The sequence below is a fragment of the Mauremys mutica genome, chromosome 6 (genome assembly GCF_020497125.1).
Source record: "Mauremys mutica isolate MM-2020 ecotype Southern chromosome 6, ASM2049712v1, whole genome shotgun sequence".
Classification (NCBI taxonomy): domain Eukaryota; kingdom Metazoa; phylum Chordata; order Testudines; family Geoemydidae; genus Mauremys; species Mauremys mutica.
This window is the reverse complement of record NC_059077.1, coordinates 14,867,148-14,894,460: the sequence shown is the minus strand read 5'-3', so window position 1 is coordinate 14,894,460 and position 27,313 is coordinate 14,867,148. Positions and strand designations below refer to the sequence as shown.

The 27,313-nt window shown below is 43.2% G+C and overlaps 3 protein-coding genes and 5 non-coding genes across 12 annotated transcripts in view; all 8 read left to right on the top strand.

The window, feature by feature from the left end:
• Positions 1–373: 373 nt before the first annotated feature.
• RPL17 (ribosomal protein L17) lies at positions 374–7,706 on the top strand. Its single transcript, XM_045021418.1, has 7 exons — positions 374–435; positions 1,607–1,659; positions 1,745–1,785; positions 3,304–3,438; positions 4,662–4,760; positions 5,726–5,917; positions 7,613–7,706. Exons 2-7 carry the CDS (start codon positions 1,620–1,622, stop codon positions 7,658–7,660), a joined length of 555 nt encoding a protein of 184 aa, XP_044877353.1. The 5' UTR covers positions 374–435; positions 1,607–1,619; the 3' UTR covers positions 7,661–7,706.
• LOC123373458 lies at positions 1,439–1,505 on the top strand. Its single transcript, XR_006580739.1, has one exon. It is a non-coding gene; the product is annotated as a small nucleolar RNA SNORD58 (small nucleolar RNA).
• On the top strand, positions 2,415–2,481 carry LOC123373459. The gene has a single exon (XR_006580740.1). It is a non-coding gene; the product is annotated as a small nucleolar RNA SNORD58 (small nucleolar RNA).
• LOC123373457 lies at positions 4,528–4,594 on the top strand. The gene has a single exon (XR_006580738.1). It is a non-coding gene; the product is annotated as a small nucleolar RNA SNORD58 (small nucleolar RNA).
• On the top strand, positions 5,397–5,462 carry LOC123373460. Its single transcript, XR_006580741.1, has one exon. It is a non-coding gene; the product is annotated as a small nucleolar RNA SNORD58 (small nucleolar RNA).
• Positions 6,029–6,094, top strand: LOC123373461. The gene has a single exon (XR_006580742.1). It is a non-coding gene; the product is annotated as a small nucleolar RNA SNORD58 (small nucleolar RNA).
• Positions 7,707–11,784: 4,078 nt separating the features above from the next.
• C6H18orf32 (chromosome 6 C18orf32 homolog) lies at positions 11,785–15,960 on the top strand. 4 transcript variants are annotated; one of them, XM_045021419.1, is made up of 3 exons: positions 11,785–11,917; positions 13,449–13,702; positions 15,035–15,960. In XM_045021419.1, the coding sequence occupies exons 2-3, from the start codon at positions 13,475–13,477 to the stop codon at positions 15,107–15,109; spliced, it is 303 nt and encodes a 100-aa protein (XP_044877354.1). In that variant the 5' UTR covers positions 11,785–11,917; positions 13,449–13,474; the 3' UTR covers positions 15,110–15,960. The 4 variants fall into 4 exon arrangements, with proteins under 4 accessions (XP_044877354.1, XP_044877358.1, XP_044877356.1 ...); XM_045021423.1 differs by lacking the exon at positions 11,785–11,917 and adding an exon at positions 11,989–12,024; XM_045021421.1 differs by lacking the exon at positions 11,785–11,917 and adding an exon at positions 12,142–13,027.
• A 10,520-nt stretch (positions 15,961–26,480) lies between these two features.
• DYM (dymeclin) overlaps positions 26,481–27,313 on the top strand; it is a 334,338-nt gene continuing 333,505 nt past the window's right edge. For both annotated transcript variants that reach the window (XM_045021710.1, XM_045021709.1), the window contains exon 1: positions 26,481–26,644. The gene's annotated coding sequence lies outside the window, so the exon portion shown is untranslated. The remainder of the gene's footprint in view (positions 26,645–27,313) is intronic.

Genomic DNA, 27,313 nt, shown 5'->3' with positions numbered 1-27,313 from the left:
CAAAGAATCCTGTGGTACCTTATAGACCAACAGAAGTATTGGAGCATAAGCTTTCGTGGGTGAATACCCACTTCGTCAAATGTCTGACGACGTTTTTTACATACGTTGCTTTTTACATAAATGTATATTAATTATGTTTGAATTCACACAATTGACAGTTTTGTCATTTTCTTAGAAGCTGGAAGTCTCAATACTGGGAAAAACCCCAACTCCTCTAGTTTTAATCTTTTGCAGCACACTTTGAATTACCCAAATACATGTTATTTGCAGACGGTCCCTTACTGCTCTTCTCGTCTATCGCCCAGCTCAGCACCACCACAGCTCTCCCTAACTAAAATCCCATCCCAGCTCCTAGACTCTCGCGAGACTTCGAGGTTCACGAAATCTCCCAGCAGCCCTTGTTCTTTCTCTTCCCCGGTGCGGGCGGCCCCTGAGGTGAGTCTGTTATGGCTGCTGCGCCCGGCTGCGGCTTCAATCCGTCGCCCCTCGGCGCCATCCTGCCCTGGGAGTCCCGGAGCCGGCACCGGGCGGCGAGGGGACGGGCTCAGCCGCCTGTTGGCACCGATATTTCCGTGCCCGGGGGCCGCCACAGGGAGGACGGGGGAGGGGGAGCAAAATGGCGGACTCTGAGTGCCCCTGCATGGAGGCTCCGAATGACCCGGATGTGTCAGCTCGGGTGAGGCGCTGGGGAGGGGGCGCGCGGCCTCGAGTTGTTGGGGGACGCGGGGCGACAGAGTCCGTATGTCGGGGCCAGACGCCGCGGTGAGGGGCTCGGACGGGGGGGGGCTGGGCTGGCTCACTGCAGCGGGAGGGGGGTTTGGGGGGCTGGGCTGGTTCACTGCAGCGGGAGGCGCGTTCTGTACGTGGCTCGCTAATCGCTGCCCCTGCCTCTCCCACTAGAATGTGGGTAAGAGCCCTAGTTACCGATGGGTTGAGCGGGGAAGAGAGGCTGTTACATGCCGAAAGGACTCGCTGCCTGGCCTATTTGCATGCTCGTTCTTCTGCCCGCGCTCATTGCTGTAGTATCTGAGCACCGGTGCCTTATGCCCTGGAGCTAACATGTAAAGGCAATGGGTAGATTTCTGTCTGAAACTGAGACTAAGATGTTTTCGGTAACAAGATTTATAATAATAAGTTCTCTCTGTGGGTGCATGTATGTATATGTGGTTTATTTAACGATTTTTTCAGTATGGCAATCCAAAGAATGATTTTATATATATATATATTCATTCATATATTCATGAGTCCCCTGTATGTGTGATCTTCCAGACGTCCTGATAGATTAAGGATGTTTTACTGTTGTGTTGCAACAGGCCACACACAATGTGAACGGTTTGTGAAAGGAGTAGGTTTTCAGGTCATATGTATAGTTGTGTTTACCCTCTGCTAAACGGTACAGGAACTGTTCTTAAAAACAGCTTTCATGAGAAGGTTGTGGCTGCAGTGATGACTTTCTTAGGACACCTTTGGATTAATCATGAAAATAAAAGTGATTTCTGAGCAGCTGCTTCTCTCTGCTATCTCAGCCAAACTAAGAAATAACAGTGTATTGGACATACATGTGAGAGAACTTTGAAATCTAACTCTTCATTACTGTTTTCCACAGTTAAGCTCTGAAAATGGTCCGCTACTCACTTGATCCAGAGAATCCCACCAAATGTAAGTGGTTTTTCAAGTATTGGTTGCACTTTTCAGGAATCAATCAGGTTCTGTATTTTCAAAATGTTGCTTTTTGTTTCCATAGCATGCAAGTCAAGGGGTTCTAACCTTCGAGTCCACTTCAAGGTAAGCAGAGTGTATGTTTGGAATTATTTTTTTTTGAGACTATAAGGAATAGAAAAAACAATTTTAGAAGAAAATGCTTTCTCCCTTTGTATTTCATGAATTCATTAAAGTTGCTACTTGTACAAGTACAGTAGTATAAAGTAGTGTTAGCACATGGGTAGTTTTACTGTGTAAAACAATGGTCCCTTTTGGCCTTGGAATCTATTAAATCTATTTGTAGTGGTTGTGTTCATAAATATAGAAACAAGACACTCTGTGTCCCAAGGAGTTTGCTGCCTAACAGATTATACAACACAGTGGGAAAAGTAGCTGCTTATAAGGGGAACATAGGAATTGATATATATCAGATCAGACCAGTGTTTCATCTAGTCCTATTTTTTTTTTCAGCCAATGGAAAAGTGTTCAAACATGTTGGTTTTAATGCTTTGCTGTTTGTATGCTTAGGGATAGAGATGTCTGAGGAGTTCTGTTAAATTTCATTAAATTATTTTTGACTGTTAGTAAAGACCATTATGCCAATCTTACCATGTCATACTGACCATCAAAGAAAAATATTTGAATTGCTGTGTAATATCTGCCTACATATGAAAGGGTGCATCCTTTATTGTTGGACAAACAGTGTTGTGTGGCTGCAGTGATGACTTTCTTAGGACACCTTTGGATTAATCATGAAAAGAAAATGGAGTTCTGAGCAGCTACTTTTTCAGAGGTTAAATTTAATCTATCATGCATCTTCCTTCATTTGATAGCTATTAATTTCATCTCCCTCCTTTCAGTTTTCTTATATGGCTTTGAAATTAATAATGACCCTTTTTTTGTTTCCTTGATTTTTCTTGTTTTTGGTACAGTTCTGAGAATAGCCTTTACTGGCTATTTGGTTCTGAAGTAGTGGATGAAATAGTATTAAATTAGCCCAATCCCCACCATAATACAAGAGTGTATTATGTCAATATTTTGTGTCTGAAGTAGCTGAATATTTGTAATTTTTTATGCCCTTGATTTTGGCAAATGTCCAGATATCAGTAGTGAGGTAATTAATAGGAAGTATAGTCAAGGGTTTGGTTACTGCTACTTGAAAGATCTGGTCCCCCCGTGACCTCAAGGAGCAGGTAGATTATACGAGAACCACAAAACTGTCAATTGAAGTGGCGAGTGGATGGGGCTTATGGGTGCAGGAAGCACAACATTCCAAGTCAGTCCATGATTATGGAATTCACTACCAGACAGATAATGTCTGCTAACCTCATTGAATTCAGAACTAAATAAAAAAATAATCTTTCTTTGCATTCAGTAAGCTCTGCAGTCACAAATTAAGCAACAAAACATAAAATTAGAACTAATCAGCTATTTTCCTTTCTCTGCTGAGAAGCAAGAGAAATATTATTTCTATTTTTAAATAAATTGTTATAATGAGGGTGGCCTAAGTTGTGCCTAAATAGAAGAATATTTAAATTGTCAGTAAAAAAAGAACTTAGAGAAACCTATCCATGAATGTACAATGCTTTGTTTTGTTGCTAGAACACTCGTGAGACCGCTCAAGCTATCAAGGGCATGCATATCCGGAAAGCCACTAAATACTTAAAGGATGTGACCCTAAAAAAGCAGTGTGTTCCCTTCCGTCGTTACAATGGTGGAGTTGGCAGATGCGCTCAGGTAAGAGTTGAGATTGAAATTTGGAAAGACTCTTTGAATAATTGATTCTCATGGTAGAAGGGGGCTAGGTTGCATTGTGTGTATCCCACCACTGATGACAAGCAAAAAATGGTTTATTTAGATCAGGGGTGGGTGAACTTTTTGGACTGAGGGCCACATCTGGGTATGGAATTGTATGGCGGGCCATGAATGCTCACAAAATTAGGGGTTGTGCTGTGTGAGGGGATGAGGGCTCCGGCTGGGGGTTTCAGGCTCTGGGCTGAGGCCAGAAATGAGTTCAGGGTGCAGGAGGATGCTCCAGTCTGGGACCAAGGGGTTTGGAGGGCAGGAGAGGGAACAGGGCTGGGCAGGGGGTTGGGGTGTGGGAGGGGGTTGGGGTGCAGGCTCTGGGTGGTGCTTACCTCAGACAGCTTCCAGAAGCAGCAGCATCTCCCCTTGTCCAGCTCCTATGTGGTTCCTGGCCAATGGGAGCTGCGGGGGAAGCACTTGGGGTGGAGACAGTGTGCAGAGCCCACTGGCTGCCCCCTACATGTGGGAGCCAGAGGGGGACATGCCGCTGCTTCTGGGAGCCATGCAGAGTGGGGCAAGCCACTGACCCCGCTCCCCGGCAGGAACTCGAGGGCCGGATGCAGCCCTCGGGCCATAGTTTGCCCACCCCTGATTTAGATCATAAGCAAAAAATAAGTACGAGCCCAGTTTATTCTAATGAATGTAAGCCTCCATATAACTTAATATAGTTGGCAGCCTTTGCTTAGAAGGTCCAGGGCAGCAGTCATTAGCGATACTGTAAGTCAGAACTGATGTGTTCAGACATGCATTGGGGAGGGTGACATTATAGCACTCATATCTTTTAAAAACAAAACAAAAAACAAGCCCACAAAGCCAACTTGGGGATGTATGTAAAATGAGAAGACAGATGTATTTTGGTTGATCCTGAACACTGTTAAAGGGGAATGGAGAGTTTGTGGTGGGCTAGTTGCATTTGGAAAGAAGGTTCAGTCATTTTGGTGTATTATCTAAAAAAGCAAAAAGGGATTTCATTCTATATTTTTGGGTAAGAATTGCTTGTAGAGTCATGTGCATTTGTGGTTGCTATGATGACTTTCTTAGGACACCTTTGGATTAACCATGAAAAGAAATGTATATTCTGAGCAACCTTTGTAAAAGAAAGGTGATTGTTTTTGTTTTGAGTAAAATTAAAACTAAACTCTTAAACGTTCCAGGCCAAGCAGTGGGGCTGGACACAGGGACGTTGGCCTAAAAAGAGTGCAGAGTTCCTACTGCACATGCTCAAAAATGCTGAGAGTAATGCTGAACTCAAGGTACGTTAAAAATGCAAATTGACATGTACAGTTTAACTCAGTGGTCCCCAAACTGTGGGGCATGTGGTTTGGAGGAATGTGGCGGGGGGGGGGGGGCAGTGGGACCTGGACCAGCCCCTTGGTGGGGGGGGGGTTGGGGAGTGTGGCTTGGCTGCATCTTGGCCGCTGGCCCCAGCTCCTGGCTGCAGCTCTGCCCCTGGCTTGGGGCAGCGTGGGGGGAGACGTGGACACATTCCATTATTGATAAGGTTTGGGTACCACTGATTTAAAGCAGCTCAAAACCTTGGATCCAAATACTCCTAAATGGTGGTTAAAAAATCTGAAAGGTCGGGGAGCCTGGAGAGCTTTGAGTTGTCTACTGAGATCTGGATCTGGGATTTTGGTTTGGCATCATATCTCTTAAAATATTTAAATTTATGCACATCTTTGGAGCACAAAACATGGTGGGAAGTCTTATAAATTATACCTAGTTCATACACTAAATTATCAACTTGACTACATAAAGAATGAATACGTGTGTCAAAAATGAGTCTAAGATCCACAGTTAGGTCCATGGCTTTTTGGGGGGGCGGGTTACGCATGGAAAACTTGCATTTTGTTTATGATGTTGTAACACTAAATTGTAGTGATCTGTGGTGGCAGTGATGACTATCTTAGGACACCTTTCGAATAACAATGAAACAAACTTCATTTCTGAGCCATCATAATGATTTTGAATATTTTTTGTAAAAGGCAGTCTGAAATTTTTAGGCTTCCTGGGCTATTAGTTGACTCTTCAACTTTATAAATGCGTAAAAATGCTGTGTGCTTTTGTGAGATTTGCCATGATAAACTAGCATATGTTCCCATGTGATAACTTTCCAGTTTTCATGTTCTGCCATTTTTGGTACAAACAAAAAATGTTTTGTTCATAGAGGAAAATAAACCTAGACTAAATCTTACAAGTTTCTGTTGCATTTTTTCAGGGTCTTGATGTGGATTCTCTGGTAATTGAGCACATCCAGGTCAACAAGGCCCCCAAAATGCGCAGGCGTACCTACAGAGCTCATGGTCGTATCAACCCCTACATGAGCTCCCCCTGTCATATTGAGATGATCCTCACTGAGAAGGAGCAGATTGTTCCAAAGCCAGAAGAGGAAGTTGCTCAGAAGAAGAAGGTAAGAAAAGTTTAGTAGTGGTATTATTGAGTGGTTTTGCTCTGAACTTGTGTATTACAGACTTGTTCATTTGTCAGTGTGTCTTTAACTTGCATTTTTCAGATAAAATTGTTGCTATTATGATTAGCTTAAGACACCTTTGGAAATAACCATGGAAAAAAATGCATTCTAAGCAACCTTAAGAGTGTTATAATTTAAATGTAGTGTTCAGAATATGAAAGGATGCTCTATAAATAACTTCACTGAAAGGGATGGCTTTCATTTGTATGCTTTCCAGTCCCTGATTCAAAAATGATACTTATACTGTATATTCTCATTCATTAGCCCATTGGTTTATAAGCCGACACCCCCCCCACCACCACCCCAAATGGATAGTTAAAAACTGTATGACCCTTTCATAAGCCGACCTTATATTTCAGGGGTTGGAAAACTTTGGCTCACGGCCTGTCAGGGTAAGCCACTGGCGGGTTGGGACGTTTTATTTACCTGGAGCGTTCCCAGGCATGGAGCCCCCCATGTGGTGCTACTTCCCGCAGCTCCCATTGCCTGGGAACAGCGAACCATGGCCACAGGGAGCTGAGGGGTTCCAGGCCTGCAGACGCTCTAGGTAAACAAAATGACTATGTATTAGATATTCAATTCAATGATTCCATAGAGTTTAAAATTATCAAATTTTGGTGTAGACCCGTTTATAAGCTGACCTCCGCTCTTTGAGGTGTCACTTTTTTACCAAAAATATTCGGCTTATGAATGAGTATATACGGTAATTGTTCCTGAAGAAAAATTCACATGATAACGTCAAGGTATAAAGAGTTGTTCCATTATATTAAAATGGGCTATTAAAATAGCCACACTAAGAGGAAAACTGGTGAAATAGTACACACTTAGGGCAGTCCCATTTCTAAGGTTTCCAAACTCTCTTATGTGAAACTGAGAATGACAGTGGCCTAATTGTAGGCTGTGTTGATCCCCAGATATTAGACAAGGTGGGTGAGGTAATAATACCTTTTATTGGTCTAACTTCTGTTGAGAGAGACAAGCTTTCAAGCCTGGAGCTCTTCTTCAGGTGTGGGAAAGGTACTAAGAGTGTCACAGCTAAATAGAAGATCGAACCGTTTAGGATAGGGGTTCTCAAACTTCACTGCACTGCGACCCCCTTCTGACAACAAAATACTACACAACTCCAGGAGAGGGGACCGAAGCCTGAGCCTGCCTGAGACCTGCCACCCCAGGTTGGGGAGAGGGGCCAAAGCCCAAGAGCTGCACTCTAGGCAGGGGCCTGTAACCTGAGCCCTTGGCCCCAGGAAGTCTAATGCGAACCCTGGCGACCCCATTAAAATGGGGTTGTGACCCGCTTTGGGGTCTGGAGTCACAGTTTGAGAACCGCTTAAGTAGTTAGCACATATTCTAAGGGATGACTCAAGGTGAAGTGGTCTATTAAAATACCCCTGTAGTTATAGGACAAAAAAGGGGTGGGGGCGGGAAGAGATTTGTAATAAACCATAAATTCAGTGTATTTATTGAGACCATGATTTTTAGTGTCTAGCAAAGTTAAAGATTTAAGCTCCCACGCTTATCTTTTGAAAGTGTTTCGCAGGTTTTCTTTGAGGATGAGGACAGATAGGTCACATATAGAGTGGTGGTATAATCTTCTTGGTAGATGCAGATTTTCATTCTTTCCTTTTTATTTTTCAGATCTCTCAAAAGAAGCTGAAGAAGCAAAAACTTATGGCTCGGGAGTAAATCTGACATAACAGATGTACATAAATAAAAAAGAAAACGGATATTATCATGTGTGCTTCTTTTCTTGAGTAATTAACTTTTCCAGAGTTTTTGCTTTGTTGAGCATAACTTATTTGTAATATTTAACTGGGTTTTTTTGGCCCTATTTCAATATTTGCATGTTACTATTTAAGATTCTTCAAATCTTTAAAAGTGTGCTTCTTTCCCTACTCTTTCCTAAGCAGTTATTTGTAAATTATCTCCAGGATTTGAAAATTCTGTTTGGATTATCAGATATGGCCTCCATGAGAAGACACATCACAAAAGTTTACACTACCCCAGTTGATTTTACTGAAACTTTTTACACAAGTGTTTTGACTGCTTTTTAATGAACTTATCTTTGAAAGTTGTGCAATGTCCAGAGCTATGCCTGTTCTACATCACTTTGGAAACAATATTATTTTAGCTTTCATAAATGAGAACAGTAGATAGATAACATTGGATTGAATAACTTGTAGTTGTCTTAGGTGAGGCAGGAAATTAGTTTAGCAGATACTGAATTTATTGCTGAAAGATGGCTATACATTACAGTAGATTTTAATCTTCCGTTTATCAACAGTTTGTCCCATCAGTTTTTCAATCCTGCTCTGCGGGAAGACTGCTTTTAGGAGGTGACTGATGCCCATTTGATCCTTGGCATCTGGGGAGCACATAGGTACATTATGATGGTTTTCTGTGTGGGTAGCTGTCCCATTGTGAGCATGGACTGAGTCCAGCCATTCATTTCACCTAGGCTGCTAAACAGTTCTCATTAGTTATGTTGGTCACCATTGACCAGGGCTGGATTTGAGGTGATAATAGTTGAAAGGCTTCCAGTTCCCTGATCACTCTTGTCCCTGGTGTATTTGCATCTTCTCTGAGTAGATTAACTCTGCAGGTTAACAAGCAAATTACTCTAAATAGCACCATCTCTTGTGTAGCAAAGTTTGAGGAATATATTTGATCTAAAAACCCTGTGCTCAAACTGATATTCTGAGTTGTACTGAAGTAAATGTGTGAACAAAATTGAACTGATTGCTATTAGATCTATTTCTTCTACAAAATATAAAAATTACAAGTCAGTGTTTAAGGTGAAATCCTCATTTTAAAGCAGAGATAGGCAACTTTAAGGTAGTAAAGGGCCACAAAATCCACTAAAACCCTTTGGTGGACTATATAATCAGTATTGATTTATTTTTAGTTTATTGCATAACTCAAAAGTTTTACAGTGTAGCATGTTCGCATACAGCTAACTATTCAGTGTAAAACCAAAGTTTTCTTAAATATAAATACAGCACCACCTTTAAATTAAGAAAAAATGTGTCTTTCACTAAACTCCTTCAGTATGCAGAAGAGCAGGGGATTAATAAATGAAAATAGCAAATGTTTTTTCTTTGCTGCTTATTGTTACAGTATTTTACAGTGTGAAACTTGAGGGTGAGCCTCAATGTATATATCAATTTAGTGCATCTAACTCATTAAGATGGGAGCGTGTTTTCATCTGTCAGTTCCTTTTCTTTGACTTCAGATGATTCAGCGTAGAGAAGTTACTTTCACTGATTAAGTGCTTTCAAACATAGAACAGTTTCAACAACCAGTTTTTCAGATTTGGGAAACAGGACTCAAAGCAATTTCCAAAACTGAAACCAAGAAAAGATCAGCTTGCAGTTACTGTTCCAGTTCAGAAGGCTGGTCATTGACAACAGCTGCAAGTGGATCATTAAAAGGGATCAGGTAAGGCTGAAAACTTGTAAAATTTGTTGATACTAAGCATCATTTCCACATCAGTAGTGTTCCTGCTAACCTGATTTGCATTTGTGCCATGCTGGGCAAAAGTGGGTAAAATGGGCAAAATCCAAATGCAACAGGTGAGTCTTTTCAGAAGTCCAACTTTGCTTCTGAAACTATCCAGGAGATCAGTGAGGTCTGGTTCATGCCTTGCAATTGCAGATTCAAATAATTCAGAGGTTGGGTTGTGTCAATAAAAAAATGCCATATTAAAAAGAAAAATGGAATATTCCAGCTTTTCCAAGAACTCGGTATCAAAACTTGCAGTGTTTTTCAGAAAGGCACTTACCTCTTCGAAGCGCAAATAATCTCTCAAAAAGCATTTCCTACAAATCTGTCATGATGCAGTGATCTGTTGCTACTTCCAATCAAGTTTGTAACTTTCACAACCCCATTCATGACATGATCTGAGTTCAGCAATTTTTCTACACAACCCCACTGCTTTGATACATGTTGAAACCTGATCTTTAGTTCACTCACAGCAGGTTCTCCATCTGTAACAACAGCCAACAACTTTTCAAAAATCTGCAACCGCCTCAACTACATCAAAAATAGCTGGACCCTTTGTTGTGTGCAATGAGGTTAACTTGGTAAATTCATGCAGATGAAAATTACTGTCAAACTAAAATGCACAGCCACTCCTAAAAAATAGTCTTCCACTTTTTAATGTGCAAAATGTTTATCACAGGAAAAGAACAGTTGAGGAATAAAAAATGTCATAGTAAAATAAATCCCCTATTAACTGTGTGCCAAATAAACCGATCTGGTGGGTTGTATGTAGCCCCTAGAACAGAAGTTTTCCATCTCTGCTTTAACTTATGGAAATGAACACTAAGTATTTGCCAGTAATACTGCTTACACCATCAGGGCCTGTATCAGGCATGTGCACCCCTGGCCAATGTCCTGGACGCTGGGCAGCAGGCAGAGCTACAGGCTGTTCCTGGGCATCCTAATCCCCCACCAAGGGCAGGTGGGCAGGGCCAGCTTTAGGCCGATTTCCCCCAAATTCGGCCCCGTGCCTAAGAGGACCTTAGGCGCTCTTCTTCAGGGCACAACTTTTTAATTTTTACTCACGCGGTGGTGGTCTGGGACTTCGGTGGAGAGTCCTTCACTCTCTCTGGGTCTTCAGGGGCCGGTCCTTCAGTGCCGCGGAAGACCTGGAGTGAGTGAAGGAAGTGCTCCTGCACTTTTGCATTTTGAAAGGGTGGTAACCCTATTCCCATTTCCCAAGCATTGAACAGCACTACTGATAATGGGGCTAATGATATTGACCACCTTTATAAAGTGCTTTAAGATAGAGGTGGTTAAACTGGTCCACGGACCACTCCGTTCAAGTGGTCCTCAGACAGTTCCCTCTAAGGTGCATGCCTGGGCGACTGCACAGAGAGACTGAAGGGCCACCCACCTAATTAGTGGAGCCGTGCAGGCATGGCTCCATTAATTTAGGTGCCTGGACCCTGGAGAAGATGCACAAGTGAGGTGAGGTGGTGGTCTTGGGGGGAATAGGGGGTAGGTGGGAGGGGGCATTGGGGTGAGACTAGGGGGTGGAGGGAATTTGCGATGTGCAGGGCTGTGGTGGCTAGAGAAAAAGGCGACTTTTCCTAGCTCCAGGGCTGTGGCTGACAGGGAGAGACCCCACTTCTTCCCAGCCCAGGGGCTGCAGTGGTGGGGGAGAGAGGGCACGTGCATTGCATTATAATGGTAAGACTACTAATATTAAAATATCAGTGGTGTGCTTTTATTTGTAGAACAAAACAAAGTTTGTTTTTTATAGAGAGCCTTTATCCAAAGTGCTTTACAATAGTTAGCTAACGGTACAAACGTTTGGAAAGATTATTAAGTGGTCTGCTGAGACCCTCAGCAATTTTCAAGTGGTCGGGGAGGGGGGGCGGAGTTTGAGAACCACTGCTTTAAGACATGTGGCTGAAAAGGGCCTTCGAGCTCGGTGTTGGCTCTGTGGGGTTTCAGCTAATCTAGTAATGCCTGTGTTCTCTTCAAGCAGAAATTTTTGCTGCTCAAGGTGAGCACATGGACCCTCCCCCCAAAAAAGTCTTGTGATGCAACTAAAATCATTTCATGGGGTTAGCAAACTACCCTGGCACGTGCTGCCCGTGAGCTACTGCTCCAGCTTTGCACACTCAGGGGTAGGTGGCTCCTGTTTGAAAGAGCCAACTCCCCCCGGCTCAGCGGAACGGGTGGCCAGCTCCCCTCCTTTGCCTCCTCATGCTTTGCCTCTGGTGTCATGGCGCTTGGCGTCAACACCCACCCCTTAGTTTTGGGCACGTGACCAACGATGCTCCTTTTCCCATTGGCGCTGGGCCCTCGCGTCATCAATCCCCTCCGGAAGGCGGAAGTGAAGAGGCGGCTTCCGGCGCGGCGTCGGTCACAGCTCGGGTGGTGCCGTTGGTGCTTGGCGGCGGTTGGGGTCGTTGCGGGAGGAGGAGCCGGCAGGTGGGTCCGTTACGGTCAGGGAATTCCCCTCCCCCCGCTCTTAAGGGGGGGGCTGTTCCATCCACCTCCTCGCGCCTCCTGCCGGGCGTCGCGCGCCGCTCCTGCGGGTAGGGGGCAGCTGTTCCCCGAGGGGAGCTGGTGGCTTCCCCCGGTGAAGGGCGAACCCGCAGCCACCCGACGCCCCCCATCATTGATTGACCCCCCCCCGCTTGTCCCTGGACTGATCCCCTCCTCCCCTGCCTGCTTTCCTCGTCCCCCTCATTCCTGGTGCCCTGGACACCCCCCCGCCCGTGTGTGCCCTTGGGCTTGGTGGAGGCAGTGAAAGACGGGCGGCCCTTCTTGCCCTATGCCCAGGGTTGCCTCTGGCCTTGTCTTGCGCTCACCATTTCCCTCCAGCTCCTGGAAATAAATCCTTTCAGGAATCTGTGTGTCATAAACAGGAAAAGAGTCCCAGTTTTTGTTGCCTGGTTTAAATCCTTTGGGATGGGTCACCCCTGAAAGGCTGCCTGTCATTCAGTGACTATTGCTTTTCTGTATAAAAACTTCTCACTCAACAATTCCAGCTTTGTGGCTGCAAAATGAACACACTCTTATGTAAAAAGAATACAGACCTTGGAAACCATCTGGCCGTTGACAGGTCACGCATGCCAGTACTGGTCTTTGCTGGAAGACTGGGGGAGAAGGGGTGTCTCAAGACATACATTGTTTGCTTCCATAACTTAATGGAAGAGTTGGGATCGATTGAAGTTTTAACAAAGATTTCCTCTATCCACAATGTTAAATAGATTTTATGAATACAGAGAATTTAACACTGACTAAAATCCCTTCCCCTCTCCATTGCTCAGCCTTCACTTTCTTATTTGCTTGTTTCAAGAAATCTCCATTCTTAGAAATTCAGGTGCTATCTAAGAGACTAATGTAAAGAAATAAGCAGGAAAACTTTCAGGTTCCCTTTATACAACATGAAGAGGCAGAACAGGATGACTAGTTTAAGATCTTCATTATCTTGACTGAAGTTTTTTCTTAAGTCCTTATTAAAGTTACATACTTCAAATACTGTATGTGGTTCAGCTTTACCAAGAGGATGTTCCTGCTCCCAATGAAGTCAATGTGAGTTTTGCTGTGGTCCTCAGGCAAAGCAGAATTGGACAACACAAAGGCAATTTCAGATAGTTCAGGCCCAAAATTTGGGTAAATGTTTTAACAACTAACATGAATTTCTAAATAATTTCACTAGTTCTAAATGTTTTAATGAAAACAGTATTTAGCTGAGGACTGATATTTTTCCCCCTCCTGCATTGTTTGTAACCCAAACACTGGATTATAGAAACAGATCCACTGTTTCTGTTGTATAAGATGTTGGAAGGATGAAAAGCAAGCAGTAGACCTGTTGATGTAAATTACAGACTTAAACTAGTTTCTTAAACTTAAACCATTGCAAAGTTTTTTATAAGTAAAAATTTTTTTTTAAGACTTAAAAATGTCAGTCCCTTGGTTTTCAATGCTATTTTATTGCCTCTTGTATCAACAGATTCTGTCAGAGGATTGGAAAGAACCATGGTGTGCATTCCTTGTATCGTCATTCCAGTTCTGCTCTGGGTCTATAAGAAATTCCTTGAGCCGTATGTCTACCCTATAATTTCACCTTTCATTAAGCGCATATGGCCTAGGAAAGCTGTGCAGGGAACACTGGCCACCAAGCAAGGCCAAGGAGACAGTACTGGAGCTATTCTGGGGACTTCAACCACAAACCTAGGCCCAGCAGATGATTCTGGAATGTATAAGGTAAGCAATATATTTTAAAGCATGTTAGAGGAGGGAGGGGAGGTAGCTAAGCAAGGAATCCCCAAGTAGAGCACCCTATAACAATCCAACCTGGAAGTCACAAAGGCATGGTGGATTGTTTTGGAGGAAATTCAGAGATGACGGAAAAGGTTGTGACTGTATAACCAGGTACCGTTTTCTTAAGTAGGGAGAACAATTGCCCCAAATCAACCTCTGAAACCTCTTAGAACAGAATCATCCTAGAATGGCATGCTCTATCCCAGCTATATCTAATAGTTCTGCTTAGAGCTTTTCTGACTCCTTACTTTTCCACTACAAAAAATTCAGAAATTAAATCCTAAATGACAGTTCATCTGATGCATTAAGCAGAACAGAAGCAGGTTTTTTGTATTGACTCTGCAGTCCCAGAAAACAATTGTGTTTACTGACAAACATGTTTCAGGTGGTTTTTTTAATATAACATGGTAACCTTTTTTTTAAACCATAATTACACTTTAATATCCAAAGAAATGGGCATAAGCTCTTCTATGTACCTTTTTTTCCTCTGGCCTTTTAAAAAGTAAGAATTGTATATAAGGCTTTACCTAACTTCTTTAAATTTCAGTCTTAGTGTCAGAGGGGTAGCCGTGTTAGTCTGAAACTATAAAAAGCAACAAAGAGTCTTGTGGCACCTTAAAGACTAATGGATGTATTGGAGCATAAGCTTTCATGGGTGAATGCCCACTTCGTCAGACACATGTAATGGAAATTTCCAGAAGCAGGTATAAATATGCAGACAAGAATCAGTCTGGAGATAACGAGGTTAGTTCAATCAGGGAGGGTGAGACCCTCTTCTAGCAGTTGAGGTGTGAGCACCAAGGGAGGAGAAACTGCTTTTGTAGTCGGCTAGCCGTTCACAGTCTTTGTTTAATCCTGAGCTGATGGTGTCAAATTTGCAACTGAACCAAAGCTCAGCAGTTTCTCTTTGAAGTCTGGTCCTGAATTTTTTTTGCTGTAAGATGGCCATCTTTACATCTGTTGTTGTGTGGCCAGGAAGGTTGAAGTGTTCTCCTACAGGTTTTTGTATATTGCCATTCCTAATGTCTGATTTGTGTCCATTTATCCTTTTACATATGGACTGTCCAGTTTGGCTGATGTACATAGCAGAGGGGCATTGCTGGCACATGCTTATGCTCCAATACATCTGTTAGTGCAAATTTCTCAGAACTGAGGCAGATGTTCTGAACTCCTCTCTTCATTCTTTCCTCCCCAACTAAACTCTAGGGTTCTGAATGTGGTGAATGTTTTTCTTTGACATTGGTTCATGGTACTATCTCTTACTTCCAATTTCAGATTGAAAGCAACGGGGTCGCAAATGGAATCACTGCAAAGGGACCAATGGAAGTTTCTGACAAGAAGACTGATTAAAGGAACTTGTTCATTAGGAACTTTTCTTTGCTGTACAATGTGAACTGGTGATACTGTTCCCACTTTGAGATTTGGTGGCCCTTCTACCTGAAAGGAAGCATGAGTTGTTTATAGCAGAGGGTTTCCTCTGCTGCTGAAATGGGTAAATTTAGCAGCTTTCTCTTTAAGATGTTTGAGGAGTTGTTTTAAACTATTCTTATTCCTTACTACATTTTCCTCACTGAAATTCTTTGCAGCTGTAATGCAGTTCAGATAAGGTTAGATATCCTAGATTAATTTATTTTTATCAATAAATGAAGCTTTACATGGTAAATGTGTCAGATTCTTATAGCTGTCTTGTAATGCATCTAAAATCCATGTATTTTACAACAGTTCCTGAAACTCAAACTTCGTTGTAGCTCATTACTCTGCTCTCAGAGCCTCATGCGAAAGGTTAGGGGTTCATCCCATATAGTTTGATGGAGTAATGTGCAATCTCTTGCTCTAAGAGCTATAACTCTCCCATCCCTGCTAAAGATGTTATGGATTGTACTGAGGACACCAGCGTGTTTCTTGGCAATGCTATGAAGAAAATTTATAAAAGGAGATCTCCACCTGGTAACCAATAAGCTAGAATAGGTGCAATATTTACAGGATGTTTTAGTTTATGGGAAGCAGAAAGCAAGCCCTGAGGAATGGCAGGGATGTAGCATGAGAGAATTACTATGTTGTATGCAAGCCTCAGTAGTTAAGGTTGTTGGTGTCAGAATTGTAAAATTCAGAATAAGTCCAGAAAAATCTGGTTAACCTGCGTGTGTAACTTAATTAAAACAAAGTGGCATTTTATTAAAGCATTTTTTTCCTTATAAAAATGTTTCTAGTTATTTCTTTCTATTTTAAAATTTAGTTCTTTGAATGGAAAAGTCTCAAAGCTTGAGAATATTATATAGACCAGGACCCCAACACAGGGATGGCATCTGAACTGCTTGCTTTGTTTGTGGCTGGCCTCCTGACTTCTCATCCCGTGCCAGGTCTGGCCCCCAATAGAAAAAGCTGCTTTCCTGCTCTGCTGCTAACTCTATTAATGGAAACTGCGCTATTTTAGATCCCTCTCAGCTCTGCAGAGTGTAAAGGTAATAGTCCCTTTCTGTATACAGGTGGGATACTGTTCTGTTTGGAGTCATACGTGAGTCAAGGCAATTTAGAGGAGAGAAGCAATAATGACCCATGGTTGGAGGGGCTCCTTCTACTGAACAGTCCAAAAATATGACAGGTCTGGAGGAGAACTATTTTGGGTGGTTCATGGAGGGCATAACTAGGAGTAATGGAATTAAAATAGGAAAAGTTACTGATGTATATTAGGCTATGGCCCACTCTTCCAATGCATGTGGCTGGAACCTCATCTCTTGGGATGCCCTAAAACTGAACTTGGAAAGAATAGGAAACATTCTTGTATGACTTAATACATGACAGAGGGGAGGGGGAACTGAACTTATTGTAATATTCCACTTAACAGTTGATTATTTTCTTCTGTATGGCACAGGTATCAATGCCTGTAGTTAAAGTTCCACAAGATTTCCCATTATAAAACCCTGTTTTAAGTTTTTTATAACTTTGCCAAACTTCAACCATTCAGGTTGAAATTTTCCATGCTTTAGTGCAGGGGTCTCAAACTCAAATGACCCCGAGGGCCGCATGAGGACTAGTGCATTGGCCCGAGGGCAGCATCACTGACCTTTAGTGCCTGTCTCAGCCTGAACTCTTGTTTGAAAGTTAACACAGATGGTTCCACCGATCCCAAGAATGAGATTAGGGAAAAGTGGTGTTTTGCCCAGGTTCAATTTTTTTACACCCATTTTGTTGAGAAGCTCTAGGGCTAATGAGATTTGGAGCAGGGACTTGAAATGTAACCTGGGTCTCTTGTTCCTGTTGCTGTCCCTGTGAACACTTGCCCAAGTTATAAGCCTTTGAAAGATCTCAATACACAGATAGTCAGACTTGTTGTTTTGGCTTCACAGTTCTTCCAAAGATTCCATTTGTGCTGAGCATGCTCCAGCTCAGGGCTGCAGGGGCCAAGCAGGACCTTCCCTGCAATTGATGCTGCTAGGAAAAATTACATTTGAAACACTAAGGTTGCAAAGTCAAGCATTTGCAGGCTAGGAAATGACAGTTGCAGAGAGTAATGGGGTGGGGAGGAGAGGAGGGGAACATGTCCTCCAGTGGCTACAGAATCAGATGAGGAGACAGCTCAACCTTGAGGAACACAGATTTCTACAGGTGACGGCAGAGAGTCTTTGCAAGCAGGAATCCATAAAAGGGATTCTATGGAGGGTGCCGGGGCTGATGTTGAGGTTGGTGGGTTTGTCACAGCACCAGCCAGTCTGCAGAGTCATGGGATATGGTTCACACATTCCCCTGCTGCAGTCACTCCTCCTTATTTCTCTGTTAGGTCTCCTGGATTTCTTGGGAGGTTCCCAGCTAGATTATTAGTATTCGCTGGCCCAAAGAGAGAGAGAGTGTGACTGTAGCCTAGTGGATTAGGGAGGTAGAAAGTATAGATTCAAATCTCTCTGCTTGACTTAAGAATTTGAATCCACATCTCTTACCTCCCCAAGTGAGTGCCTTAAACACCTGCCTATAGTCATTCTTTCTGGCCCAATGAATATTTGAGTTTATACAAAGTAGAACAGCTTTAAAAGTACAGTGTGAGAGTACACTAGTCTCCAGTTCTCAGATAAAGTGACTCACAGGGGTGGGTTATCTCCAGCATGAGGGAGTCTTGCCTGTGGTAGCTAGGTGTCAGGGAGCTATCAGTAACTCTCACTCTCCTCCTGATTACACAGCTCTGTCTTTGCCTTGCAGGTTAAAAAGAGGTGCACATAAGTGCCCTTGAAGTATTCCCAAGAGATATCCAGCCCCTGACACTGGCTACTTACATAAATTCTGGATCCTCTGTTCCCAAAGAAAGTGTACCCCAGTTTTACCTTAGGTTCTGCACTACTCCTGTATAACACAGTGCACTTATAAAACAAAAATTATTTAAGAAAGAACATATGAACAGCCATACTGAGTCAGACCAAAGTCCATCTAGCCCAGTATCCTGTCTTCCAACAGTGGCCAATGCCAAGTGCGCTAGAGGGAATGAACAGAACAGGTAATCATCTAGTGAGCCATCCTCTGTGGCCCATTCTCAGCTTCTGGCAAACAGAAGCCAGGGACACCATCCCTACCCATCCTGGCTAATAGCCATTGATGGACCTAGCCTTTCTGAACTTACCTAGTTCTGTTTTGAACCCTGTTATAGTCTTGGCCTTCACAACATCCTCTGGCAAGGAGTTCCACAGGTTGTCTGTGTGTTGTGTGGAAAAAATACTTCCAGTAGAAACAAGAATGGAAACAAATGGTTACAATATAAAATAAAATCCTAAAATGTGAACTAAACCTACACTTAATTGTTACCTTTCCTAGCTAATAAAGTAGGGTTCTATCTCCTCTCCCCCTGTCAAAGTGCAGTCTGGCACAGAGCTGGGTGGCTTCCCAAGGACCAGGATCTAATATTTCATGAAACACCCCTGCTCAACAAGATGTCTCCTCAATGAATGGATGCAGAGTGTCTTTCTCCATCCTGTGATATATAGTGAATCAGTCTTTTGGCTTTATTCATAGATAGGATGATCTCATGTTTCCTATAATGTTCCTTTTTATTTCCAAGTGGTTTTCACTGTTTGCAGTCGTCTGATTGTTTTCCACTGATGGTTCTGGCATAGGGGAATGGTAGAGATAGGGCATTACCTTACTGGCTAACCAAGTAGGGGGAAAAACAACCTCCCGCTCGAATGGACCATCACTCAGACATAGTCACCAGGGACTCTCAACTTTTACTTCAAGGCCAAAAGGAATAGATTTCAATATAGTTATATTATTCCTTAAATACTACCCGTACACACAACTTGCAATGATTATGAGTATTGCTAAATTACAAGCTTTCAGTTGAGACCTCACATGCTACCCTTCATGAAGAAATACTGTGAAAGTGGTACTATATTAGGTATAGTGAGTTTGTCAGGTCTGACACAGGATGTGCTTGTAAAGGACAATAAACCTTTTTCCAGCTGGCACCAATGGGCCTCTGGCACAGGTGTCTATATGCATCTTTAGGTACCTCATCCTGGCACTAGGGGAGCTGCAGACTAAAACCACAGGAGCTTGATCTGCATAATGTGTAAAAATACCACTTATGAAGAACCAGCAAGTCCACCTAGAAGTAAAAAAACTTTTCATGTATAGACAGGTCCAACTGCAGCATATTATCCTTCCATGGGTTGATTCAAGACTCTAGTTGGGTGCCCATGTCTTGTAATGAGCTTTCTTACTCCATGGGGTGCAGGTGGTGGTATCTTTGATGGTTCCGGTGAAGGGTAGGGGCCCAGGCAGAGACAGATGCATCCTGGAGGTGTATGCCTGGCTGTGAGGATGGTGTTGTCAAGAGGGCTTTGGCTTTCTTGACCATGAGATGTTGTTTTGAGAAGAACTGCTGAGCAGAGATGGGGTCCACCTACTGAGGACGGAAAAGAGCATTTTTGGATACAGACTGGCTCACCTAGTGAGGGGGGCTTTATATTAGGTTTGATGGGGGCAGGAGACAAAAGCCCACAGGTAAGTCAAAAACATGGAGACCTGGGAGAAGGGTCAGAATCTGGGGGGAACATGGGCCGTTATAGCAGAGATAAGGGAGAAAATAGAAGGGAACTGAAATTGGTATCTTAGATGTCTGTATACTATTGTGAGAAGTATGGGGAATAAGCAGGAAGAACTAGAAATGCCAGTTGTTAAACACAACTATGACATAGTTGGCATCACAGGTAATACACGACTTGGAATATTGGTATAGAAGGGTACAGCTTGCTCAGAAAGGACAGGCAGGGAAAAAAGGGAGAAGGTGTTGCCTTCGCTATCAAAGATGCATACACTTGGACTGAGTTTGAGATGGAAATAGGAGACACACTTGTTAAAAGTCTGTGGGTAAGGATAAAATGGGTAACAAACAAGGGTGATATCATGGTAGAGGTCTACTATAGGCCACTTAGCCAGGAAGAAGTGGCAGATGAGGCTTTTTCCCCCAACAAATAACAAAATAATCCAAAACACAGGACTTAGTAGTGATGGGGGACTTCAACTACCTAGGGCCAGGGTGGATAAAAATCAATGATTTAAAAATAAATAAATAAAATAGGATTTTTTTGATAAAATAGTTTTAATTAAGATACATTAAAGCTCAAAGATCATGGAATAGGGATTATAAATTCAAATTCTATAGTATGAGACAATATATTCATGTAACGTTTAAGAAACGTTTTGTAAATGAGTTCCAATAGTTCATGGATTAGGGACCCAATCTTATGGGGTTCCAGGGGCTTCTGAATAGATTATTTAAGTTACTATTTCTATCTACCCAATGGGACTCAGTTTTAAATCTAGAAGATACCATCAGAGATGCTTAGTTTTGCAGTTCTCAAACTGTGGATTTGTGTCTCCAGAGATAACATGCTTGTTAACAGCAAAAATGTTTTTAAATAAATAACATATAGAAGTGAGAACAGGTCTGTGTCCCAAGATCTGTGAGAGTGAGGGATCATCTTTCAGGATAGGTTGTAGATCTTTGATGATACGCTACCCGCACTCCCAGCTATCTTCTTGACACCACTGATTTCCTGAGGAAACTACAATCCATCAGTGATATTCCAAAAAACACCATCCTGGCCACTATGGATGTAGAAGCCCTCTACACCAATATTCCACAGAAAGATGGACTACAAGCTATCAGGAACAGTATACCCAATAATGTCATGGCAAACCTGGTGGCTGAACTTTGTGACTTTGTCCTCACCCACAGCTATTTCACATTTGGGGACAATATATACCTTCAAGTCAGTGGCACTGCTATGGGTACCCGCATGGCCCCACTGTATGCCAGCGTTTTTATGGCTGACTTAGAACAACACTTCCATAGCTCTCATCCCCTAACGCCCCTACTCTACTTGCGCTACATTGCTGACATCATCATCATCTGGACCCATGAAAAAGAAGCTCTTGAGGAATTCCACCATGATTTCAACAATTTCCATCCCACCATCAACCTCAGCCTAGACCAGTCCACACAAGTGGTCCATTTCCGGGACACTACAGTGCTAATAAGTGATGGTCACACAAATACCACCCTATACCGGAAACCCACTGACCGCTATACTTACCTACATGTCTTCAGCTTCCATACAGGTCACACCACATGATCCATTGTCTACAGCCAAGCTTTAAGATACAACCTCATTTGCTCCAATCCCTCAGAGACAAGCACCTACAAGATCTCTATCAAGCATTCTTAAAACTACAATACCCACCTGCTGAAGTGAAAAAACAGATTGCCAAAGCCAGAAGAGTACCCAGAAGTCACCTACTACAGGAGGCCCAACAAAGAAAATAACAGAACGCCACTAGCCATCACCTTCAGCCCCCAACTAAAACCTCTCCAGCACATCATCAAAGATCTACAACCTATCCTGAAAGATGATCCCTCACTCTCACAGATCTTGAGACACAGACCTGTCCTCGCTTACAGACAGCCCCCCAACCTGAAGCAAATACTCACCAGCAACCACACACCACAGAACAAAAACACTAACCCAGGAACCTATCCTTGCAACAAAGCCCAATGCCAACTCTGTCCACATATCTATTCAAGTGACATCATCATAGGACCTAATCATATCAGCCACGCCATCCAGGGTTCATTCACCTGCACATCTACCAATGTGATATATGCCATCACGTGCCAAAGCAATGCCCCTCTGCCATGTACATTGGCCAAACCGGACAGTCTCTACGCAAAAGAATAAATGGACACAAATCTGACATCAGGAATCATAACATTCAAAAACCAGTCGGAGAACACTTCAACCTCTCTGGTCACTCAGTAACAGACTTAAAGGTGGCAATCTTGCAACAGAAAAGCTTCAAAAAGACTCCAATGAGAAACTGCTGAACTTGAATACATATGCAATCTAGATACCATCAATTTAGGCTTGAATAGGGACTGGGAATGGCTGAGCCATTACACACACTGAATCTATTTCCCCATATTAAGTATCCTCAGACCTTCTTGTCAAACCGTCTGAAATGGGCCATCTTGATTATCACTACAGAAGTTTTTTTTTTCTCCTGCTGATAACTGCTCATCTTAATTAATTAGCCTCTTAGACTTTTGCACCTTCATTGATTTGAAATCTACCATACCATTCTCTCACTAGAAGGGAAAACCTATAATGGCAGCAGGTCGTAAAAGAGACCCAGTTTGGGTCTCATCTATCTTTGAGTTGTGAAGAATATGTATTGAGGTTATAACAACCAACAAGAATGCCCTTTTATGTACAAATCCATGATTAAATTGAGTCTTCCTCACTAGTGGTTTAAATCAAAGCCACCCTGCCTAGGGCTTGTATTCATCACCAGCTAAATTGGCGCTACTGTGATTGATGCAGCGGTGTCGATTTAGTGGGTCTGGTGAAGACGCGATAATATGATGGGAGAGCATTCTCCTGGTGACTTCCATACTCTACCTCCCCGAGGGGTGGAAGCTATGCTGATAGGAGAGCATCAACGTAGCACAGAGTAGACACCGCTGTAAGTCGAACTAAGCTATGTCACCTTAAGTTATGTAACGTAACTGGCGCAATTTAGATCAACTTTCCTCGTTAGTGTAGACCATGCTCCAGCCATATGTTGGGAAAATAACACAGCAGGGCACAGATCATCCAACAAGTGTATTGGAGACAATTTTTTATTTCAGAATGTGGAGAAAGGGGAGAGGCTGTTCTAGATATGATTTTAACAAATAGGAAGGAACTCATTGAGAATTTGAAAGTGGAAGGCAGCTTAGGTGAAAGTGATCATGAAATGATCATGACAGAGTTCCCAATTCTAAGAAATGGTAGGAGAAAAAACAGCACAATGAAGATAATGGATTTCAAGAAGGCAGACTTTAGCAAACTCAGGGAGTTGGCAGTTTTTCAAGGAGACAGTATTAAGGGCACAACAGCAAACTATCCCACTGCATAGGAATGAGAGGAAGTATGGAATGAGACCACCCTGGCTTAACCAGGAGATCTTCTCCGGGTGTACCAGCTCCAAACCATCTCCCTCCTCCCTCTTCCTAGGGAGTGACTGCAAACTACTTCCTGCAGTCCCCAAACACTCCTCCCACTACAACAAATTACAGTCTCCACCCCAAATCACTTACGATTGCATAAACAAACAATAATTTATATATTGTGCTTATGTTCTAAGGCAGATTATGTTGCTTTGTCATATATTGTCTGCTTGTAGCAAGGTTAAAATACTATAGCTTACATTTGCATTACTCGAATTTTATATATAATTTTGTGCACACAGATAACAGGATTGGGCTCATGACACTATGAGGATTTTCATCTTCAGTGGAAGAATGAGATACTTAATTGAATAGATACTGATGGACACAATAGAAAACCTTAAAATACCATGCTAGATAGCTATATACACAAACATACTGGATGTTGCCAGAAGCAGGGTAAGTGATCTGATAACCTAAGAGTCTGATGTTGCCAAATCCTATGTTCCTATTGCTGTAACAGTTGCTTTTCATTCAACTTTTTATATTTATCTGAGTTCCCATTAATTGAAAGTACTGTACTAATATCAGAAAATTAAATTAGGCCAAGACATTAGGGAATATCTCAGAATATCTCAACAGGTAATGAGAAAAGCCTCTGGCTATAAGCAGAATTAATCAGAAGGATAATAACTGCAATATTATAGTTCTGTTTCTAATCTTATAAGAAAGTGGTGTCATATGAATCCATGAGGACACAAGTTCTGTGAGTCAAGGTTATAAATGTCCCAATGTAAAGGGGGATTTAAATGTAAATAATTATTTAAAAACTAAAATCTAAACAAGTCAAATAGACATTGACTGATGGAGTCACACCACATTGGACTGTGAACGTATCATAACTTATAAGCTAAGCATGGATGCAGTTAGTTAGCAGTTAAATATGAGACAACCAAAGGAAACCCAAATCCTGCAGGTAGTAGTGTATGTGATGCAGTAGGTAATATCTGCAGTGTTTTTGTAACCCTATTGGTCCCAGAATATTAGAGAGACAAAGTGGGTGTAGATAATCTCTTTTCTTGGATCAATTTCTGTAGGTGAAAGAGACAAAAACTTTTGAGCTTACACAGAGCTCTTCTTCAGGTCTGGAAAAGGTACTCAGAGTGTCACAGTTAAATACACGGTGGAAGCTCGAAAGCTTGTTTCTTACCCCAACAGAAGTTGGTCCAATAAAAAGATATTATCTCACCCACCTTGGCTCAGTAGGTGATAGTCTAGTGGTTTTGGAGGAGACATAAAATTGGGACTCCAACCACACGAGATCATTAAGATCCCATAGTACTTTTTGCATGAGTTTGCCAAGTTTGTATTAATTCTGATGTCATGACTAATTTAGCTATATTCTACCTACTTAAATTCCCCTGTAGAATCAAGGGGATACAATTTTTTTCTTTCCATCCTAAAATATTGTTATGCACTGTTAAACAGCTGCTGTGTTCCACCCCTGAGGCAATGGAATTTATTAATGGATGAAGCAATCCACAGTTATAGTTTGAGTATTTGAGAATCTTTTAACTAACAAGAACAGGAGTACTTATGGCACCTTAGAGACTAACAAATTTATTTGGGTCTCTAAGGTGCCACAAGTACTTCTGTTCTTTTTACGGATACAGACTAACACAGCTGCTACTCTGAAACCTTTTAACTAACAGGTGCTAAGTGAATGTAACTTATCATCATGGATCTTATTATCTGGGATCTCACTCTACTCTTGGGTGTATTTATTAAACGAAACACGCCTTGGCTGTAGGGTGACCAGATGTCCCAATTTTATAGGGAAAGTCCTGATTTTGGGGTCTTTTTCTTATATAGGCTCCTATTACCCCCCACTCCCTCTCCCAATTTTTCACACTTGCTGTCTGGTCACCCTACTTGGCTGCTCTCCCGCCAGCATTGATACTGCTGCTTCTTGAGGATGGTTTAATTATGCTGAGGAGAGAGCTCTCCCCCATTGGCACAGTGCGGCTACATGGGAAACCTTAGAGTGGTGCAGTTGCAGCGGCATAGCTGTGCCGCTGTAAGGTCTGTAGTGTAGACACAGCCTTAGCCCCTGTGCCTCAGCTCCCTATCTGTAAAATCAGGATAACAGCACTTTCCTACCTCACAGGGCTGTTGGGATTGTGAAGTGCTCTATATAGTGAAGAGAGCTGTATAAGTACTTTAGATAGACTATCGAATCTTCTTTCTTAAAACTCCAGCTCCTGGAGTCACAGGGTAAATGAGAATATTGGCATTTGTTTAATAGAAAGTTTCTAGTAAACTTTTCACGGTTGTGAAAGAAAAACATGAAAATGTAGATTCTAAGGCCAGAAGGGACCAATATGATCATCTAGTTTAACCTCTTGTATAACCCAGGCCATATCCATGCATTAATTCCTGCTTGAAATAGAACCCATCTTTTAGAAAACACCTAATCTTGACATTAAAATTGCCAACAATAGAGAATCCACCACAATCCTTGGTAACTTTCTCTGTTAAAAAGTCCAACATGAACGCTAACAGTTTCAAAAAACAGAATGCAAATAAAACAAGTGTATTCTTTAAATCTAATGAACCCAATCTCTTGGGCTTGTCTCAGTATTTTTTAACACATCAGGTTGTTAACACTGCCTCTATCTTGTTAGGTTTTTATACCAGGCCTCTCTGGATGACTGCTGCTGTCTTATGTACCTTGAACATTAATTGCAAGTTTAAAATTCAGGCCTGAGCCTTTCCCTTTTCTCTTGGCTTATGCCCCTACCCTGTTACTTAATAACCACCCCTTAATCAACCTTAAAAGCATCTAATATTAAGGGTAAATTACACCACATCCCGGAGATAAACTCTAAGGCACCGACAGTAAGACAGAGAACGGGGCAAGAACACGCGGCTGCACAGCGCAGCAGGAACAGGAGTTCGGGTCATGCTCCTGGGGCCAGGGCGGGCCTCTCTCCCCCCTGCAAGGGGGACATGCCCGATTCAAGCCCCTCTCTTGCCCTCCAGTGAATGGTACCGGGGGTAGATTCCCCCGCCTTGCGGGCACTACCTGGGGCGGGTCCCGGCCCCTCCCCGTCCGGGGACGCGCTCTGCAGGAGATGGGCAGCTTGCGCCTCCGGCTCCCACGTCCAGTCCCCCAGAGAACTACATTTCCCAGCATGCTCCTCCTCGCCGCTCGTTGGCCGCGGACGGACGCAGCCGGGGGAGGGGAAGCTGCGGCGGTGACGACGTGGAAAGATGGACGCGGCCTGATCCCGGCAGAGCCCAGGGGTGTGTGGGGTGTCCGGAGAGCGAGCCCGCCCGTCAGCCCGCCAGCCGCGCGGGGAGGGGAGCGACAGCCGCTGCCCCTCACCCCCTCCCGCGGGAGCAGGAGCCGGGTGAGTCTCCGCCCCCTTCCCCCCTCCCACGGTGCGGGGCTGAGCATCTCTGGGGAGAGGGGGTGGTGCCTGGAGGGGAGGCTTGCGGTTGGCTGGGGCTCGAGCCGCGGGGCTGGCGGTTGGTTGTGTCTGGGCGGGGGTCGCTGCTGCCCGGCGATGGCGGTTGGGGAGGGGCGGGGTGAGGGGCGATGGGGGTGGGGGCGGGCGGGCGGAGGGAGAAGTGGTGTAGCGCCGGGGTAGAGTCAGAATCTGCTCCCTGTAGCAGTGTGCTTTGGTGGAGCTAATGCCTGCAGATAGCAGTTTCTCACCCTGTGTAGGGTGTGTGAAACGGCTCGCTGTAGGAGTTTGCTACCTGTAGTAGGGAGGGAGTAGTGGAGGTTACCACCATTCACAGTTACTGATACATATGGTGGTTCTTATGTGCTGGCTTGTCCTAATTTACTAAAACTTGACAGCGGTGTGGGATGGAAGCATAAAGTGTTCCGCTTCCAAACGAGCCCGCCTGGATTCATTGTAGTGGGACGCGGGACACATGGGTAATTTAAACTCTTAATTTCGTTAGGGTTCGCCTTCAGTATACTTCTGTGCTTGTGCGATCTCTGACTATTATAGTTCATCAACTCAGCAGGCAGCAATGCACTTGTTTTGTTGCCTTGACTGAGAAAGGTT